The following is a 20,373-nucleotide window of genomic DNA, read 5'->3' on the forward strand; positions in this document are numbered from 1 at the left end:
TACAATCTTGATACACTTTATTTTAAGTAACTTATGTCTGTGTACTTACATTTATAATTATGTTGTATAAAGTCTGCATCACATATGTAACAATCTTTTAGTTACATAAGTAGCTGTGTAACAGACTCGACCTGTTACATATGTGTAACAGTAGCTGCCTATTATATCTACATAATTACAAACTGTAAGTACAGGCTGTTCCATAACTTAGTTACATGGTAAGTACATTTTGTTTCATGCAAGTACAACGTCTACTACTAAGTACTTAATTATGTAATTACTCTGTATTATGGACACCTTAAAATAAAGTGTTACCAAAAATGATAATATAAAATCTTACTTAAGAAATCTTACTGACCCCAAACCTTTGAACTGTAGTCTACACATCAAAGTTTGGAGCTAAAGGAGTGTTAGTGGAATAAAAAGTAATTTTATACCTCTTTGGCCTATAACTAATGTTTACATTGCTATCTAAACAGGGATTTCTTATTGGTTTTTATTTTATGGCTTTAATGATTTGTATCATCTCAAAGTACTTAATCCTAAAATGGAATGAAGACATTATTTAGTCAACTCTCATTCTGAGATCATCCTCAAAAGGATTTTCTTCAGACTGAGCTAACTTTAGGAGACTTTTTTTTTAAATATTGACACTTAAGGTTTATGTCAAACACACACACACACACACACACACACATTCCTCATTTGCTTACCTTGCTTAGTGCATCTAACACTGCAGTTAGCTGCTCTGGAGTTATGTCCTTACTAACTTTATTGATAAGCCCTTGAAGGACCCGATTGATGATGGTCTCATCCAGAGGCTGATGTAACTGGTCAAGCAGGGCCCATACTGCCTGAGCCTCCGAGTCCGAAACCAGGGTGATGTTAGCCAGCCCGAATTCTGGGTGAACCCGTGCACCATCAGTGGCATCAGAGAGAGCCACGCGAAAGCGTTTGGGTGTTGGGTTGGAAGAACCAATGTTTGGCGTGAGGGCCACATCCAGCCCGGCACTTCTCTGTCCAATATCGAAAGTCAGGGTGCCCTCTGCCAGGACAAAATCCTGCCCTGCAACGGCAGGCCAGATCAGAGTGGGTCCAATAGACTCCGCTTTCTGAAGCTCCTGTGAGAGCAGATGACACAAAACACAGTTCATAGTCTGATATTTACACCGAAAATCAATTTCTGACCACTTTGATTGATGGAGATGGACAATTAAAACTTTCAAATTCACATATTATAAACTTGCAGAGAGATGATACATGTTGTGTTTTTCCTTTGAAGTATGTAACATGCCAGAAATGAAAAGTATTTCCTTACGCTTGAAACTAAAACAGTAGACAAGGAAAACTGAAATATTAAGGAAAGGAAAGGGTGTGCCAGAGGGACAAAAAAAAAAAAAAAACATGAGAAAACATTCCCACAGACTGATGTATTTTGGGCGTTAAACCACATTCGACATTTGTCCAATCCTACTTTTCCAGATCCACTATGCAACCATATATATTGACTTTGAAGTATCTGCTGGGAACTCAGTGGCCTAATTGCTCATAGCTCTTATCTTCTCTACATTCATCATCTTAGCTCATGAATTTGACATCATCTCAGTCCTAATGAGGTCACATTATGTAATGGGGTCAGAGAGGGGCGTAAGCTGGGTACTGGACATATAGCTGCTCTTTGATTATAGCCAATGAGCAATTAATAAGAATAACTGAATTTTCAGCAATAAACTAAGCAATAAAGCATATGTTCTTTGTAAATTTGCACTGTATATTCTAAATCCGGTATATTATTGTGCTTATTGAATATCTCTTGTTATCTTGGGAGATGCTTCCTTTTGCAAATGAATCTCACCTGCATGCGGTATTTCACAGAGATAGTTGATGCTGTACTGGCATCCCTGTAGACCTGAAGACTGACGCTTGTGGCTTTGAGGGTGACCACGGGTAGTCTGGAGCCCTGGGCGAAATACACCAGCCCCCGTGGGTCATCACTCTCCAGCATGGTGACATTCGCAAAACGGGCAGTCTGGTTTATGGTGGCACCCTCGCCCACTTTATAGACCTCCACCAGGAACCACACCTCATACTCTGGGTCCTGCAGTACACAGACCAAAATACAATGAGTAAGATGATCAGAGAAGCTGTAAAAGTGGATTCCTCTTAAGCACTACATAAAAACAAGCATGATCAAAACAGATATAAAGTACTGAATGAGACTCATAAGAAACAAAAATGAAAATGAGAAGAAAGAAAAAAACTAAATAAAGCAAACAAAACCACAAAGCAAATAAATGCAAAACCTTCTGAAAAATGTAATGCAAGTGTTTGGTAAGAGACACTTCTAAAATATGCTTTAAAAAGTAAATTATGATTTAAATACACCTTGTCTGGCCAGACCTCCAATCTGAGGGCACAAAGTACTTCTCCTTTCCTGCAGATAGATGTGCCTGAGGTCTGCTGCAGCTCTCTGGTCAGATTCACCCCATGACTGACCAATGAGTGAACTGTAGCACTAAATGTGACCCGCCAAAACACCAGCACATCTTCAAATGCTCTGGAAACATGTGGAAAACTGTTCTTTAGCATGCATATCTAAAACTGAGTAACACTAATTTGCAGTAGTGAAAGCACAACATCATCTTAAACAAGTACAGTATTATACCTGTTTTCCTGTCTTTCCAGAAAGAGTGTCGCTGTCCTGTTCTCTGAGTCCTCATCCAGGATCTGACCGGACTGAGAGCTCAAACTGAAGCCAACTATACCATTCTGAAGATCACTCCCTGTTACAGAGAAACATTAGTAGCTGAGCAAAATATACACTGTCAGTTAAAAGTCTGGAGTCAATAAGATCTTTTTCTTTCTTTCTTTCTCTCTCTTCCTTCCAGAAATTAATGCATTTTTCAGCAAGGATGTAGGGGTCGGTGATATGACCAAGATCTTTTACCACGATATGAGTCATTTTATTTCACGATAATGATATATATCACAATATAGATATTTTTGCTTTAAATAAGGTCTTTATGATTTTTGATCTTTATGAATTTTTGATACCACAGAAATTTCATAATTCTTGTCACCAGTGTCAATATCACAAAAAACTAATACTAGCCTAAATTTAAAACAAATCAAAACAAAACAAAACAAAACTACAAGCTCAATGAAGACAAACAGTCAGTGATTAAATAAGAATAAGAAACTAATTACAAGCAATAGGACAAAAAAAAAAAAGGCGAATTGAAGTGACGTGGCCAAGTATGGTGACCCATACTTGGAATTTGTGCTCTGCATTTAACCGATCCAAGTGCACACACACAGTTGTGAACACACACACACACACACACACACACACACACACACACACACACACACACACACACACACACACAGAGCGGAGTGGGCAGCCAACCACCCGGGGAGCAGTTGGGGGTTGAACCTCAGTCTCACCTCAGTCATGGTATTGAGGGTGGAGAGAGTGCTGGACATTCACTCCCCCCACCTACAATTCCTGCCGGACCTGAGACTCAAACCTGCGACCTTCGGGTTACAAGTCCGACTCTCTATCCATTAGGCCACAACTGCGTACTATAGTACAGAACAAATTGAATAAGAAATGCTACATTGTATAAAATAATCAAATGTACAAAAACAATGCATATGTGTAAATTAAATATATATTTCTTCTTAAAGTTACAAAAGTGATTTAGCAGTCACTTTGAGATCTGCCCGGATCCAATAAACTGCTACTGTGTTTTCTTTCTCAGCTGTTTGCTTTTACTTAAAGACCTAAATTACTATGTTTGCCAAGATACTTGCAAAGACGGACATTTTGACACATACAAGTTTGTGTGTTTAACCATCTTCACATGTGTGTGTCTCTCTGACAGCATAAACAGTTTCTCAGACAGCGCACGCATATAGTGAAATGAGTTCTCTTTCGCTGCTGATTGCATTTCAACAGCTTAAAATCACTTGTTGTTAAACCACAATGCTTAAAAACATGTGCAAACGATAAGTTTTCGTGACCACGTAGCACAGCAACGTCACATGAGCATGTAGAGACAATAGTCCAAAATCTCTACCGGCTGACAAATTTCTACCGGTTAGACGTGTCTATATCACTCGCCCCTACAAGGATGTATAAAATGGATCAAAAGCAACAATACATACATTTACAATGTATTTTGATCATTCTATTCATCAAATATTCCTGAAAAAAATAAATGCATCACAATTCCCACAAAAATGTTAGGCAGCACAATTATTTTCAACTTTTAGAAAACATATGATTAAAATTGTATCTATTTATTTATTTTTAGAAAATAATCAATTTAATTTAATTTAATTTGAATGGATATATATTTACACACACACACACACTAGATAGATTAGATAGATAGATAGATAGATAGATAGATGGATAGATGGATAGATCGATACTGAATTTGATCCTTATTGTTGAACACTGTAATGACAGTAAGATTCTCACCCAGAATAATGATTTTGGCAAATGAAGTGAACCCCAGTTCATCTGGCACGCTGACAATCTGAGCTCCACCTTCTGCTTCGCTTAGGTAGATAAAGAACGCCTCTTGCCCCTCTGGCTCCTGATCATTCAGTATGAGGACACTGACCTCCACCTCATTCTGTCCCTCCAACAACATGACAGTTTGGGTCTCCAAGGCAAAGTCTTCTCCTTCCAGGGCCCATGTGCCATTATGCTCCTGATGAAACTGGGCTGCATCCACCTCTGGGGTTCTGAGTCCTGCATAGGCTCTGATTTTGGCACTGACCACTCCTGTGAGCCCTGCCGACCTGCGAACTCTTAAGGCAAGCCTCTGTTGGGGCGCACCCTCCTGACTGTCTTCAGAAATCTGCATTATTGCTGGCCCTATACTTAAAAATCCACTAACCACATCGTTAGCAAGGATGGTAATTGTAGCAACGCTATTTTGAGACACAATGCAAGGCTGAGCTTCGACTGAAGGCAAACTGGCACCGAGAACACGCACGCTGGTTAAGTTCACGTAAAAATCCTCGTCTGGTTCAGTTAGGGAATCGTCAAGAATAGACAAGCGAATGGCAGCAGATGTTTGGCGGGAATCAAACAGAATCTGCCCATCTGCTACTGATGCAAAGTCCTTGTCAGGTTGGGCAGTGCCAGGCCACGTCTTATAGGAGATGCTTGAACGGTTGCTGCGAAAGCCATAGAGGCGCTGAACGTAGAGGGTGATGGTCTGCACGTCCTCCTCAATGACCAGCTGCCAAGAATCAGGACGAAACTGATATAATCCTAATGGCTCCACCTCAGCTACTGTGTAACCAGTCCTGCACATACAGCACATACATTAAACCATATAGATATGTTAATGAGAAAGGGGATTTTGTTTTTGAAAAGGACATTGTTACCTGAGACGGGCTCCACCAGGTGACTCTGACTCTACAGAGGTCAGGTAAACAGCATGTGCTGTGACAACTGACATGTTATTAACAGCACTGAGAGAGATCACCTCACTCCTCTGACCGTGGGCAAGCATTATCGTACCTTCAGATAAAGAGAATACGAAAAATCAGACTAATATTGTGTCAGTTTATCATTTCTGGATTTTTCTCATACATATTGAGACCTTTCTCTCTAACCTGATTTTGGCGAGATGTCTCCTGGTTGGTAGCCTGGTGGAGTTTGGCCAGGAGGAAACCCAGAGCTCCATCGGACAGTTACGTTTCCATATAGGCCTGTCCGTGTCACTAGCGCCTCACACTGGCCACTCTCTATATCTGTGACACGCAGGGCCAAAGAGGCAAATCCAACCTATAGCACCATGAAAAATAATTTATAGGAACCTATAAAAGTTTCTTTCTTATGTTGAACACAAAAGAAAAATTTTGAGTAGTATTTTGAAGAATTTTGAAAAACCAAACAGTTGTTGGTCCCCAATGACTTCCATAGTAGGGAAAGAAATATTATGGAAGTCAATGGGGAAAATCAACTGTTTGATTACCAGCATTCTTCAAAATATCTTGAAGATCATCAAGAACATCTTTTATGTTCAACATAAGAGAGAAACTCATACAGGTTTTATATTGTCTTCTGGAATGCAAAGTGACCATATTTTGTGAGATTCCATAATACCCATTCAACACTTTAGCCAATAAAATGTATAAATAAATGAATAAATACTAACTAAAAGACTGTGACTTAAGCATAACATAAGTTTTATTTTGTGATTTTTGCAGTGAAATGGCATCCTGGACAATTATTTTGTGAGATTGCTTAATACTCATTCAGCACTTCAAATAAATATAATATTAAATACATAAATAAATACAGTAACACTTTACAATAAGGTGTCATTTGTTAACATTAGTTATTAACTAACATGAACAAACAATGAACAATGCATTTATTACACAATTTATTAATCTTTGTTAATGTTAGTTTATTCATGTTAGTTCACAGTGCATTAACTAATGTTAACAAACACAACTTGTTATTTTAATAATGCATTAGTAAATGCTTAAATTAACTAACTAAGATTAATAAATGCTGTAGAAGTATTGTTCTTTCTTAGTTCATGTTTACTAATGTTGTTAACTAATGTTAACTAATGAACCTTATTGTAAAGTGTTACCATAAATACTGATGCAACTACAACTTTTGTAATATTTTTGGACAAGACAATATTGGCCTAACCAGTGCTAATCTATTAATTGTGTGCTATATGGTGTTGAACGCAATATCACCTCAGCATTAGCTGCCACTTCAGGAACAGAAACGATGACCAGCTTTGCTTCCAGCTGAATTCTGGGAGGGGAACTAAGCAGGGGTCCAATCAGAGTCACATCCGTCAACTCAACGCTGAAGTTAAAGCCCGTCGCAAAGAACACCTGTAGTGGACACATGCAAAATATCAATACGGGCCTTAATAAGGTTAACTAGCTTCTTACAGTCCCATATTTAATTCAAAATACAATAAATCACACACCTGGCTACTAAATGGCACTCTAATGCTGGCCTCACGTTCTCCGTCCTTCACCAGTATGTTCCCAGTGATAGTGTCCTCTGTAAAACTCTGCCCAGGGGTGGTAAAGCTGATTCTGTATCCCACACTGGCATTGCCAAACGCCCCTGCCAGCCTGTTCACACTGATAATGAGGTGTCTACTTCGGTCCTCCGCGTTAACAACCACTGACTGGTTTTGAGAATAAAGGACAAACACTCCGTGGGGTTCGTCATTGGCCCGGACCTTCAAACGGGTACTGCTGCGGTTTGTATCCAGCTCTGCGCCGCCCTCCACAGAGATTAGACGGAGGATGTATGTCTCCTCCAACTCTGGCACAGAGTCAGGGAGCAGGGTGAGGACTATCTCTGCCACACGCTGTCCTGCCAGGATGGCGACAGAACCCTGCAGGGCAACAAAGTCTCCTGACGTGTCTGCATCACTGATGATTTCCCAGAAAACCTGGGGGACACAAACAATTATTGGGGTTGAAATCAATTTAGAAAGAACATTACATAAAATTTTAGTACATAAAAAACACAAAATATATACATACTACAAGTACAAAGTTTAAGGTTTGTAAGATTTTTTTTTTTTAGATGAAAGTCTTTCATTCTCACCAAAGCTGCATTTATTTGCTCAAAAATACATTAAAACATTAATACTGTGAAATGTTACAATTTAAAATAACTATTTTAAAATGTCATTTATTGCTGTTATAAAAAAACCTCTTACAGCCTAACTGAGCCCAAACTTTTGAACAGAATACTAAATATTGAATTAGTGGTCGTTTTCCTACCGTGATGTTGCCCATGACGCCCTCTCTGCGTGTAATAAGGAGGGATATTTTGAGGGGTCCTTCATTGTCAGCAGGCTCACTGTAAATACGCTCTTTCAGGTCCTGTTCTGTGAACTGCACTATGCCATTGGGGTCTCCAAACTTCTCAATCTAGAGAACGCACAAATTGTACACCATTGCTAAAATGATACATTGCTGTATTTACAGTTTTATCCTTTGTATTTAAGATGTCATCACTTTTGTGCTGAGCAGGACGAGGACGCACCGTGAGTGTGACCGATCCTGCTCTGGGATCAACACCCATCTCTCCGGAGAGGATACTGAGCATAACAATGAATTTCTCTGTGACTTCCACCTCACCATGAGGCAGGATCTTCAACTCAATGCTGCGTACACCCCCTTCCCCGTCTCTGAAACTAAACGTCCCGTTCACTGGTTCACCAATGTCTGTGTTTACTGATGGTAAAACCTCATTTGAGTTTGGACCTTGTATCAGCCATATTACCTGAGGGAGACAACAGAGGAAGAGGAAACGAAACCATGGTGATTGCTTTAAGACTGCACAGGAAGTCCCCTAAAATGGCATCAAAAATCTTACCTAACGCCATTTGTAAATATAAAAAAAAAAAAAAAAACAGTTCTGAACCTTGTCACTTGTTTTCATTAAAATTAATCAAATGACAGCTTTTAGGCACATCTTTAAAAAAAAAAGATAATTTTGAGATAATAAAAAAAAAATACAAATCAAAATCTTGCTACAGGAAAAAAAAAAAAAAAAAAGGGGGAAACCCGAAATCTAGTGGAAAAAAAATATATATATTTTGGTATTATTTTCCAGATAAAATTATCAACATTATCACAGTTGAATCAACTCTTGAAAAATTACTGCAAAAAATCCTTTTGTCTATTTTCCTAACTAAAATGTACAAGTAACATGAAGGTCTGTACTGTATCACATATTCACTTCACAGACCATGTTCTGATCTATCAAAATATTCTATAATCCTCATTTACCACATTTTTAATTGCACACAAATCAATGGAAAATCCAGTTTAGGGTCTGTCTGTCCTTCAAGTGCTTCCCCACATGTAAAAAAACTCCAAAAAAACCCTGATATTTTATGGGTCTGGAAGTGTGAGGTCATAGTCTAGACAGGGCTCACCGTGGCGTCTCCCAGCAACCCGTCCACTCTCTCTACAAACAGGGTCAGTCTGAGGGTACTGTTGGGGTTTGGAATGGTGATGGCGCTTTGGTTGATGAATCGTACGACACCATTTGGCGAGTCACTCTTGGCAATTGTAATTCGTGCAATTAGCTGAGCTCCAAGTATGGCACCTCCTGTGGCACCAGTGAGTTGCATCTCAAATATCTCATTAAATTCACTGGGTGGAAGACAAGAAATGATTAAAGGGGTCATATGATGCGATTTCATGTTTCCCTTTGTTTTTGGAGTGTTACAAGCTGTTTGTGCATATATAAGATCTGTAAAGTTGCAAAGATTAAAGTCTCAAACCCAAAGAGATATTCTTTATAGAAGTTAAGACTCTGCCACGCCTTACTAAAACGGCTCATTCAAACACGCCCCCACATGTCTATGTCACGGTGTGGGAAGATTTGCATAACACCGCCCTAAACTGGTGCTTCTGACTCACAGCCTGTAAGTATGTTTCGATATTTAAAGAATTAGCTACTGACTATTCAAATGCGAGTTTTAAGCAGTGTAGAGTAGTGCTTGTTTGGTGTTTCTACGATCACAAATGCAGACATGGTGTTATGTTTACGCAGCGCGGCGCAACGCGTAAAAAGACCGTATGAGTCATTATTATCAGTAATTATGTCCTCACTGAATGCAACAAATGCCTCGTTTATAGTGGGTTTTATTGTTTTAGTCTTGTCGCGCTGGGACACGGCATCACAATACGGTGAGGGGTGTAACATTTCCGTCACATGCTTGAGGTATTCGGCCAATCACGACGCACTGGATAGCTGGCCAATCAGAGCACTCCTCGCTTCCCAGAACGATGAGCTTTGTGAAAATCGACGCGTTTCAGAAAGGCGAAGCATAGAGGAGCAACAATACAGTATGTGGAAAATAATGTGTTTTTTGAACCTCGAACCGCGTAAAGACATTGCATTACACCAAATAATGTTCTTTTTAGCAACATCATATGACCCCTTTAAATGAAATATGCTACAAGTTCACAAAACTCATCAACAATACAATATTCAATCACTCAACCAATATCCAACAAGAGCATGTATAGCAAGTTAATAACCCCATCCTTACCTCTCTGTGTCATCCACTATGGAAACATTGATATAGCTGAGGGTTTGGCCATGCTCGAAGGTGACAGAGCCATTGAGCAGGATGTAATCTGAATCAGGTTGTGCAGTGAAACCTTTGGAGATAAACTCTGCTGTGACCTGCCCATAGGATCCAACACGCCTCAGTACAGGGATGGACAGAATTCCTACATCCTCCTCAACTGAGACATAAGCAACAATTGGAGAGACTGACAACAAATATATGTATGCATCATGCACTTTTACATTACAGTGTTATTTTATTTATATACTAGTATAATATTAAAAAATATTTTCAAGTATCTTTTTTAATTTTATTTTAAGTTTTTATAATTTTGCAATATGCTTCTGTCATTGTTACCCTTTTTAAAAATATTTATATTTAGTTTTTATTTCTATTTAATTCAAATTTTAGTGTAATTCTTTAGATGTTAAAATAATTTCTACTTTTTAAATCTAAATATGCAGAGGCAACTATTAAAAGTTAACTCAAATTAAATGTCTGTTTTTCATACTGTACATGATAATGTTGTGATGTCTAAATTTACTTGTAACATTTAAAACTAATAATTGTATTAAAACCAAAATTAAAAAAAAAAAAATTCTTTAAAATTGGCCATTTATTGGTTGTCATCCATAAAATGAAAATAATTTTTGGCCAGAAGTTTACCTACAAATGTTTAAGTAAAGACTTTAAAGATAAAGACTCTTCAAAAAAAAGAAAGAAAACACAAATGATCTGAGAAAAAAATAAGGAATGCATAAAAGTACCAGTGATGTTGACATATTTGGGGTCAAACTCCAGGATGCCCTCAGCATTGTCATTTTTCTGGATAATCACCATGAGAGAGGAGAGATTGCCAATAGCCGGAGGCTGGTCAATCTGTAGGCCGTACTCTCTCACTGTAAAATCCATTGAACTGAAAACAAAATGGAAATAAATACATTTGCAGTATGCATAAAAGTAGCTAGCTAATGCTATTTCAAGCTACTATACGACTTGGGTTTCAGAGTGCAGGCTGAACTCTACCTGGCATTCAGAAGCTCTACTAGCGTAATGTTGAGGAAAAACTCCTCTGGTCCTTCTGGAAGGTCATCATCGAGTATAGTCAGCATAATGACCCTTGAGCTCTCCCCAGGCCTGAAGAGCAGCCGACCAGAGGACTGTCCAAAATCCTGTCCACTGATCGCAGTTCTGCCTTCTGTGTGGAAACTGACCCACACGCTGCCAAACAGACCCATGGAGCGAACAATGGTCACGTTTACCTGGTAAGAGACAAGACAATGTTGGAGAATCAACTACCTTTGAGTATGAGTTCACAGATATCACCATTCCCATCTCCTACAATTGATTCTAGGAAAACTGTAATGATCAAAGCTAACTTTGCATAGCCAGAACTTACCCTGTGTGTCCATTTTTAAATTCAATATAGTCTTATTACCTCAGAACTACTCCATTATACTCAATAAGCACACTGGGAAACCTTGGGTTCATTAATCGTGACACAAAGACTTTCATAGAGAAAACTTTCCAGTGTTTTTTGTCATTAAATCAATGGTTGCTAGGTTATTGCTTTATGGAAGTTTTAAAAAGTTTCAATGACTTTCCCAGTCAAGGGGAACAGGCAGTAACGCATAGTCCTCTGGTTGTGGTTTGTGTCTCATCAGTGCTAATGTCATGCAAGGGGTCTCACAGATCTGTCCTCCTCAGTGGCACGCAAAGAGGCTTGGGAGAAGGAGAAGAGCCCATGGGGAAGGTCACTGGCAGCCATAGTGATGGTGGCAAGTTGTCTGTCAGGGTTGATTGCTGAGTCTGGGGTTAGAGAGCTCAGTCTAAGCTGATATACACATCTTTCTTCTGGGATCTCATCATCTAGAGCCTGCAGGAACAGGGAGAGGCAATCAATTTTCCTTTGAGTTTTAAGAGTCTAAGAATTTTTTTATAGTTTACATGGGAAAAGTTTGGGGGTCACTAAGATTTTTTTTAAAGAAATTAATACTTTTATTTAGCAAGGGTGCATTAAATTGTTTAAATGTAAATGATAATCTATTCTTACAAAATATTTTTATTTAAAATAAATGCGGTTCTTTTGAATTTTCTATTCATCAATGAATCCTGAAGAAAGTATGATGGTTTACATATCTTAAGTAGAACAACTGTTTTCAACTACAAAAATGATTCTTGAGCAGCGAATCAGCATATTAGAATGATCTCTGAAGGATCATGTGACACTGAAGACTGGAGTAATGGCTGCAGAAAATTCAGCTTTGCCATCACAGGAATACATTATATTTTAACATATATTAAAATAAAATTTAAAATAGCTATAAATTAGAATAAATTGTAATAATATTTCACAATATTACTGCATTGCTGTATTTTTAATCAAATAAATGCAGCACTGGTCAGCGTAAAAGATTTTCAAAAACATTACATTTTTACCAACCCCAAACTTTAGAACGACCATGTGTATTTCTCAGCTGTTTTACCATCAGCTGAATTGTAGCTGCAGACTGGCGGTCTCTCATGACAACTTTGCCAGAGGTCTCCTCAAACTCTGTATCTGCAGCTGTGGTGATGTTCCAGAAAATCTCAATTTCACCAAAGATGCCTGGACCTCTTACGAGACTGCAATTGATAGGACACAATTAATCTTCAGATTAGCGCAGTGTTTAGGAAATCCGTTTTGGTATTTTTTGTTTGTGAATTGTTTGGTGATGCCAATGGTGAAGAAATTAAAGACCCAGTAACCTCTGTTGGTTGGAGAAGGTGAGAAGTTTACCTGACCAGAGCTGTTCCATTGTAATTGTCTCTTGGCTCGCCAATCAAAACGTTCCTGCTGGAATCAGCTATTCCTACAGTTCCCAGGGCACCCATATCCGCTTGAATAATAACCGTAGCAATACCTGATGGAAAGAAAAAGTAACTGATGTAAAAAGACGACCTGTTAAAATAGACACTATACATACTAAAATATCTAAAAGAGAAACATTAACATTCATAAGAGAAACACCGCAAAAGTGAAATTTTTTAAGACAAGAAACAAAAACTGTTTCCCAGAGGTTATCAATAGTGATAATATGCTGACAAACCTCCAACTGGATCAATGACAGGCTCATTCTTTGGAGAGAGCAGCTGGAGGGTGAAACTCTCCTCTCCCTCCAGAACAGCATCGGCCAAAGCCTGAACCACCAGAGTTTTCTTTGACTCAGTCTACAAACAATAAAACAATTTAACAACTGTGATTATCTCACTGTGGCATAGGTAAAAGTGCTGTTCAATTAATTTAAAGGGATAGTTCACCCAAAATGAAAATTATGTCATTAATTACCCTCATGTTGTTCTAAACCGGTAAGACCTTCGTTCACCTTCGGAACACAAATTAAGATATTTTAGATGAAATCCGAGAGCTTTCGGACCCTCCACGAGAGTACCACGACGAATGCGTGTGGTGCTGCTTATGTAGAACATGCTGCGCCTTGTTTAGAAGCAGAGGACTGCACACGTATGCGTCGTGGTATTCTCATGAATGGCGGCGGACTGACCCGGAAGAGAAGACTTTTTTTTGTTTTGCACACAAAAACTATTCTCGTAGCTTCATAAAATTACGGTTGAACCACTGATGTGACATTGACTATTTTAACGATGTCCTTACTACCTTTCTGTGCCTTGACCATGGTAGATCCCCAGCGTTCTATGGAGGGTCAGAAAGCTCTCGGATTTCATCAAAAATATCTTAATTTGTGTTCTGATGAACAAAGGTCTTACGGGTTTGGAATGACATGAATTAATGACAGAATTTTCATTTTTCATTGAACTATCCCTTTAAGACAATAGTCATATTCATATTCACCACCTATACTTACTCCATTAAAAATTAGAGTTCCATTACGAGGGCTTAGGTCATCTCTGCCCTCTTCCTGCAGAAGCCATATCAAATGCACCACTCCTTCACCTCCTGAGCTACGCACTACGGTCAGTGTAGCTATAGAAGCTGGGTCATTTAGGAACCGAGGCTCAGATATAGAGACCTGAGGAAAGATAAAGCATGTTACTAAGGTTCATCTTTTCAGTCGAGCTGATTATGGCTTTTATAAAGTAATCACCAAGGTATCTGAATATCAATGGCAGTAGTTAAACTAAGTAAACAAAGGGCCAAATAGAGTATAACAAATACAAAAAAGCTGCCATGAAGAAGTTCAAATAAAAAGTTACTTTAGAGTTAAGACAGATATGCCTCAGATATCCAGAGTGGACCACTCACAAAGCATATAAATGTAAGATTATGCAACTATCACAAGTAAGACAAGTAAAACACATAGGTTAGGCTGCAAAATGGTAATATAGAGCTAATATTTATAGATATTATTTACCATTAGATCTTCAAACCCAAACCGACCAAAAGGTGAATCATTGGCCGGGATGCTGATAACCACAGCTGTCTCTTCCCCCAACCTCGCACCTCCAATGACTCGAACCAGTTTCACCATAAATGTCTCTGTGGACTCCACAACTGTGTCATCAATAATGGTGATCTCAATATAAGCCATTGCCTGTAAAAAAAAAAAAAAAACCTTGTTCTATGTTTCCACTTCCACTTTTTACAGACATTTCCAGCAAAAAATCTGGTAAAACGCACCATAATTTGCTAAATCAACTACTTCAAAATAGCTACAGTAGTAACATATTAAATTAAAATATATATATATTTCTGATGTTAATCTTTACCTGTCCATCTTGAAAGGTAAGATTGCCAGAAGAAGGGCTAAAATCTTCAGTGTTGGCTGTGACCGTTTGCGCCTCCCAGTAAAGCACCAGTCTACCAGATCTACCGGCCATTCGCATGACAGCCAAGCGAAGGATGTTTCCAGGTGATGGTACCTCAAATGCCAGCACTGCCCCAGAAACATCCTAAAAGACAAGGGATTGTAGAAGCATGTTCATTCTCCATAATAAATTGGTACAAAAACATAGTTACAGAAAATTAATTGTAAATCAACCTTTGAGACATTAAAACTAAGGACTCCTCTTGGATCATCATTCTCTTGGATGGTGACCTCGGCTATTTCCAGACCAGGTCTCTTCAGACTGGGCTGAGCTGCTCCTGTGTCTCCACCCAAAAGTTCAACTCTAGTGATGTTTACAAGGAATGTCTCAGCCAGTTCAGGAATATCATCCTAAGAGCAAACACACACACCATATACCATCCAGGGATTAATCCAATTTTAATCCTTATCTGCATGCATATCACATACTGCATAAGTTAAAACCCCTTAGAGACCCCATACATATTAACATAGGGAATAATTTCTTTAGCAGATTCTAAGAAGCACCCAAAAAGCTTCTGTAAAATTCATTCTAAGAACATGCTGATTTATGTCAATAGTCTGAGTCATAAACTTTTAGCCCAAACAAATTCAACATGTGGTTTTTGAGGCTGGACAATATGCAAAAATATATAACGACCACTGCAATTTGCAAGGCACAAGCTATTCCAGGAACAAACTGAAAAAGAAAAAAAAAAAGTGGGGTTTCTGTGGTGGTGATAGTAACTGGCTGTTGGCTTGTGCTGTATGAGGTCGATCTGTCTCATCAGCCTCAGCATAGTGTGTCCTCAGACTGAGTGACCTGAGACTAACTGGGAATGTTTTTTTGCAAGAAGATTCATATATTCCGGCTGCATTTACTTAATCTAAACGACAGTAAAAAAACAGTAATATTGTGAAATATTATCACAATTCAAAATAGCCCTTTTATGTTATAATATATTTAAAAATGTAATTTCTTCCTGTGATTGCACAGCTGAATTTTCCTCAAATAAATATTTAGCTACAAATGTAAGTAATCAGTAAATTATGTAATCAGAGTTTAAACCACCAGCACGCATTTTCAACCACTACTGTGACTTGTTTACTAGGAATCAATTTAACATTCTGAAGATCTTTATTATATGGCATCTCAGTGAAGCAGTCAGATTAGTTGGGTTGTAATACTCACCGGCAAGATGGTAAGAGATACCAAAACAACAGTAGCATTCTCTTTCATGATGACTGTGGCTTCTTTGGCTACATAGTCAGTTCCCTCACTAGCCTGATTAACAGGTAGCAGGTGGAGGGCTGCTTTTGTGGTGTAGTAAACTAATACATCCCTTGATGCTCCTTGATCTCTCACAATACTTAGTGTAATGTTGCTTGGGCTCTCTGAAGTGAAAGGAATAAAGAATGTAAATAATTACATCAGTGTATTTCAATATATTCAATGATTTCATATTGTAATGAATGGGGCAATTATGTTAAAAAAAAAAAACACTAAATTCCTAAACTAATTCCAAGACTAAGCATATGACTAGGACATATGTACATATTTGTCATCAGTAATTTGGATTACAGGAAATGTTGACATGTTGACTCAAATATTGGGACGGTACACCACAGCAATGTTTTTTTGGCAGTATATGCTGTTCATTATATTATTGTGCTAAGTTCAAATGAGACAAAGTTAAGCACAAATGGATTACTTTGAGGTTCTGGCGTAATGAAGTACTGGGAATCGAGGTGCCAGCCAATGACTCCGTAGGGTGAACCATTCGCTCTAATAGTGAGGTTTGCTTGGGCATGCTGAGGGTCGATCACGGCTCCTCTAGATTGCTCTATTATCCCAATCGTTATGACCTTGGTCAGGACAATGGCGACTTTTTCTTTTAACTCTGGAATATCATCAGCTAATACATTCAGTGAGATGGTAGCAACAGCCTGCTTCTCAGAAAATGTCACCTACATGGAAAACAGATGGAGAGGGTGTAAAGAGGTCTGTAATTCATAGTACATTGTGGTTATACCATATGTTGACATTTTGTTGTCCCAATTGGGAGGTTTATATAATAGGTTTGAATAACAGGCTCTTTAAATAGTACAATGTTTTTGTAAACAGTCACTTGAAAATTTTAATTACAAATATAACTGCTACAAATGGCAGCTTATAGTTAGAGTTATGATTTTGGACTAGAATGACAGTCTGCAATACAAAATGTACCATTTAAAACATGCAGTTCAGTCAAATATTATAACTAACACAATTAAAAACAGAAAGCAGCAGCTCTCACCACTCCTGAAGTGGGAAAAATGTCATCCGGACTACCATAGGCGCTCCAGTGTACTGTTAGTCTGCCAAACCTGCCTCTCCTTCTCTCAATGCTCAGAGACACAGGGTTATCATCCTCCAACTCATCCACCTCCCGCATTAAAGAGTTCTGTATATAAATATATTCCTATATCATCAACTGTGCACCAACATCTTCAGCAAGTAAAATATTCAGTCTTTGAATTTAAATTTGACAATACTTCACATTTACACTATTAAAGATCATGCCATGACATTGGGTTTTTTGAGTTGTATATTCAGATAACAGCGTGAAGCACGCGATGTATTCTGATCTTTATACCTGTGCAAAGCCTATAATCCCATAAGCATCATCATTAGCTGGAATGAACAAGGTCACTTGACCACGAAAGCCAATTTCTGCCCCTCCTTTGGGGTTCTTGAGGCTGACACGAAAATGTTCTTCCTCCTCAGGAACATCATCGTCAATTATATTCACTGCTATTTCTAGCTCACGGACACCAGGTTGGAAAAACAGCTCTCCTGAACTGAGGATAAGAGATGAAAATATCAATGACCATCAGCATTAGACTACTAGAAAAGGTATATACAGTATAATCACAACAACAACAACAATAATAATAATAATAATAATAATAACAACAATCATTTAAATATAGAAATCCAACTGTTTTTTTTTTGTTCCTATGGTTTACTTTGGAATGGCAACATACTTGGGGATGAAGTCAGATTGGTTGGACACTGAGGTCAGCTCATATACAACAGAGCTTGATTCTCCAGTGGCTACAATAAGACTCTTGGTAGAATTGAGAGAAGGAACAGGAAGGTGCAGAAATTCTTGTGCAGACGGATATTTCAGTACTTCAGCATACTGCCTCAGATCTGACCTCCATGAGTACAGGGCTGAACCACTTAGACCCGCAAGCAACAGGTGAGCTAAGACACAAAGAAACTTGTAAATCTAATTTCTCAGTACAGATGGTTTTGCTGTATACTGTAAATGACATGAAGCCTACACACTAGATATGCTTGCAAGGCAAACAAATAGTTAAATATATAATTGAGACAAGACCAATCAAAATTTATGCAAAATGATTGTGCTGTATTATTTTGTGCATGTGATACTTTTTTTCAGGAATCAAAAACAAAGTTCAAAAGAACTGCAGAGCAGAATAGAACAGGGAAAAAAAAATCAATGTACCAATGTAAAAGTCTTTAATATCACTTTTGATTTAATGCATCCTTGACGAATAAAAGTATTAATTTCTTCAGATAAAAATAAAAAATTAAATGATACTGCTGAATGGTAATGTACATGCAAGTAAGAAGAGTCTGTACAATAGTGTTTCGGTCTGAAATAGTTGCATGAGTTCAATACATAGAGTTAAGTGTTTAGACCAAACCCATAACCAGAACCCAACAATGTCTGAGGAATATCAATACAATTCTGTTTTGCAAGTGCTATTATTATTGCATGTAAATTAAAATACCAATAAACTAAGGCATATAATTTTGGTAAAGATGAAATATGGGTAAAAACAGTGGAAACACACTAAATGTGATATTTAAACAGACTGCACAATATTGTCTGGCAACTCACATATTCCGGAAGGAGGGGTAAAGGGGTGGACTGAAAAGAGGCCAGGAAATGGGATGGACTGTGTCTGCTGGAAGAAGTTTTGCTGAGAACCCCACATAAACACTTCACATGTTGAGCTCGGACCTTTTCATGGTGAATAATAAAGACAAAGACGTTAGATACTGATACGGGGGAGCAATGCTCATTCCAAGATCACAGTGTTAAAACATCTTCAAATTTAAAATACTCTTGAACTGCAACAGTGCTACTGACTGCATATGATACCTTCAGTAACAACGAGGAGTAACGTATCTCCTCCCATCTGAAATGATTCCACTTGCTTGACTCGAGCACTGACTTCTAAGGTTTGAGGGTTTTGGAAACGTCCATTACTCCACTGGTATATCAAACACGCCGATGAAGTTCTGTTCCTGCACACAGCCAGGTGCTGTACATTGCTGCTGCCTCGTCTGAAGGGTATGGCTGTGGTAATGTCTTGCAAGTCAAGACTTTGATGAAGAGAGAATAAGCCTCCATCCCACACAAAAATCTTAAGACAGAGAGGAATGATCTCAATAAAGTATTTCTTACTATTGCTACGTTAATGCTTCCAATTAGAACTCCAAGTTTGTATTTTACATGTCAGATTGAGTTTACCTCACTAGAAGCAATCAAATATTGCTGGAGCTCAGTGGAGAAGTGTTTAACGCTGAAACTGTTCACAGTAAGAGTCTGCTCCTACAAAAAGAGGACAACATTGAACAATACACAAATACACCTACAAATAAAAATACAAATCTGGCCATAGTGAGATGAATCACAGTTCTATGGATATCCCAGGACAAGCACAAATACAGCTATTGTCAATGGCAGCTAAATAAAAAGATAAACTGGCAGCATACTAACTTGAGTGAGGTTGAGGTCTGCCTGAAGGCGAAATAAACTGATTGTGGCAGTTAATGACACAGTGCTGTGTGCATGGGAAACTGCCACATAGCTGGAGCCATTTACTGTAAAACCCACACAAGAGCTGGGATTCTGGATGCTGACAAACTATGAGAAACAGAACGAAAGAGAGAAAAGAAACAAAGAAGTGAAGAAAGGAAATAAAAATAAAAACAAACAAACAAATAAAATAAATACTTATTGTCTTGCATTGACAAGGTATGATGAATAATTACAATCTTTAAAAATATAAATACATTTCTAAATAAAAATAAATACATGAATTAAAATAACTTAATTACAAAAAAGGATGTTAAAATGAGTTATTTTAACACAGATTGCAAATGGGTTTTCTTAACATTAAATAAAACTGTAAATTTGACCCAAACACATTGTTTGTTAAAAACTAAAATGAACTAAATTGAACACACGTCAAAGTGACGTGGTTACCCATACTCGGAATTTGTGCTCTGCATTTAACCCATCCAAAGTGCACACACACACAGCAGTCAAGGGCACCTCAGTCATGGTATTGAAGGTGGAAGAGATGTACATTCAGTCCCCCCACCTACAATTCCTGCCGGACCTGAGACTCGAACACAGAACCTTTGGGTTACGAGTCCA

General features: G+C 38.2%; 1 protein-coding gene across 4 annotated transcripts in view; it reads right to left on the reverse strand.

The window, feature by feature from the left end:
- Positions 1-20,373, reverse strand: part of adgrv1 (adhesion G protein-coupled receptor V1) — a 139,393-nt gene that overhangs the window by 56,560 nt on the left and 62,460 nt on the right. For all 4 annotated transcript variants that reach the window (XR_009271335.1, XR_009271336.1, XM_058775838.1 and 1 more), the window contains exons 48-79: positions 19,711-19,857; positions 19,462-19,542; positions 19,090-19,354; positions 18,826-18,948; positions 17,939-18,161; positions 17,548-17,752; positions 17,209-17,355; positions 16,624-16,879; positions 16,104-16,306; positions 15,107-15,283; positions 14,835-15,017; positions 14,480-14,659; positions 13,973-14,137; positions 13,199-13,319; positions 12,889-13,012; positions 12,596-12,734; positions 11,800-11,985; positions 11,136-11,371; positions 10,877-11,025; positions 10,089-10,287; positions 8,964-9,183; positions 8,066-8,305; positions 7,801-7,950; positions 6,987-7,463; positions 6,745-6,888; positions 5,641-5,812; positions 5,410-5,545; positions 4,490-5,328; positions 2,666-2,783; positions 2,386-2,557; positions 1,856-2,098; positions 714-1,121 (exon numbers count right to left, since the gene is read on the reverse strand). Coding sequence is in view for 2 of the 4 variants with exons in the window: in XM_058775838.1 (XP_058631821.1) it covers positions 714-1,121; positions 1,856-2,098; positions 2,386-2,557; positions 2,666-2,783; positions 4,490-5,328; positions 5,410-5,545; positions 5,641-5,812; positions 6,745-6,888; positions 6,987-7,463; positions 7,801-7,950; positions 8,066-8,305; positions 8,964-9,183; positions 10,089-10,287; positions 10,877-11,025; positions 11,136-11,371; positions 11,800-11,985; positions 12,596-12,734; positions 12,889-13,012; positions 13,199-13,319; positions 13,973-14,137; positions 14,480-14,659; positions 14,835-15,017; positions 15,107-15,283; positions 16,104-16,306; positions 16,624-16,879; positions 17,209-17,355; positions 17,548-17,752; positions 17,939-18,161; positions 18,826-18,948; positions 19,090-19,354; positions 19,462-19,542; positions 19,711-19,857 (6,828 nt within the window). In the remaining 2 variants the exon portion in view is untranslated. The remainder of the gene's footprint in view (positions 1-713; positions 1,122-1,855; positions 2,099-2,385; positions 2,558-2,665; positions 2,784-4,489; positions 5,329-5,409; positions 5,546-5,640; positions 5,813-6,744; positions 6,889-6,986; positions 7,464-7,800; positions 7,951-8,065; positions 8,306-8,963; positions 9,184-10,088; positions 10,288-10,876; positions 11,026-11,135; positions 11,372-11,799; positions 11,986-12,595; positions 12,735-12,888; positions 13,013-13,198; positions 13,320-13,972; positions 14,138-14,479; positions 14,660-14,834; positions 15,018-15,106; positions 15,284-16,103; positions 16,307-16,623; positions 16,880-17,208; positions 17,356-17,547; positions 17,753-17,938; positions 18,162-18,825; positions 18,949-19,089; positions 19,355-19,461; positions 19,543-19,710; positions 19,858-20,373) is intronic.

The sequence above is a fragment of the Onychostoma macrolepis genome, chromosome 05, assembly GCF_012432095.1.
Source record: "Onychostoma macrolepis isolate SWU-2019 chromosome 05, ASM1243209v1, whole genome shotgun sequence".
Taxonomy (NCBI): domain Eukaryota; kingdom Metazoa; phylum Chordata; class Actinopteri; order Cypriniformes; family Cyprinidae; genus Onychostoma; species Onychostoma macrolepis.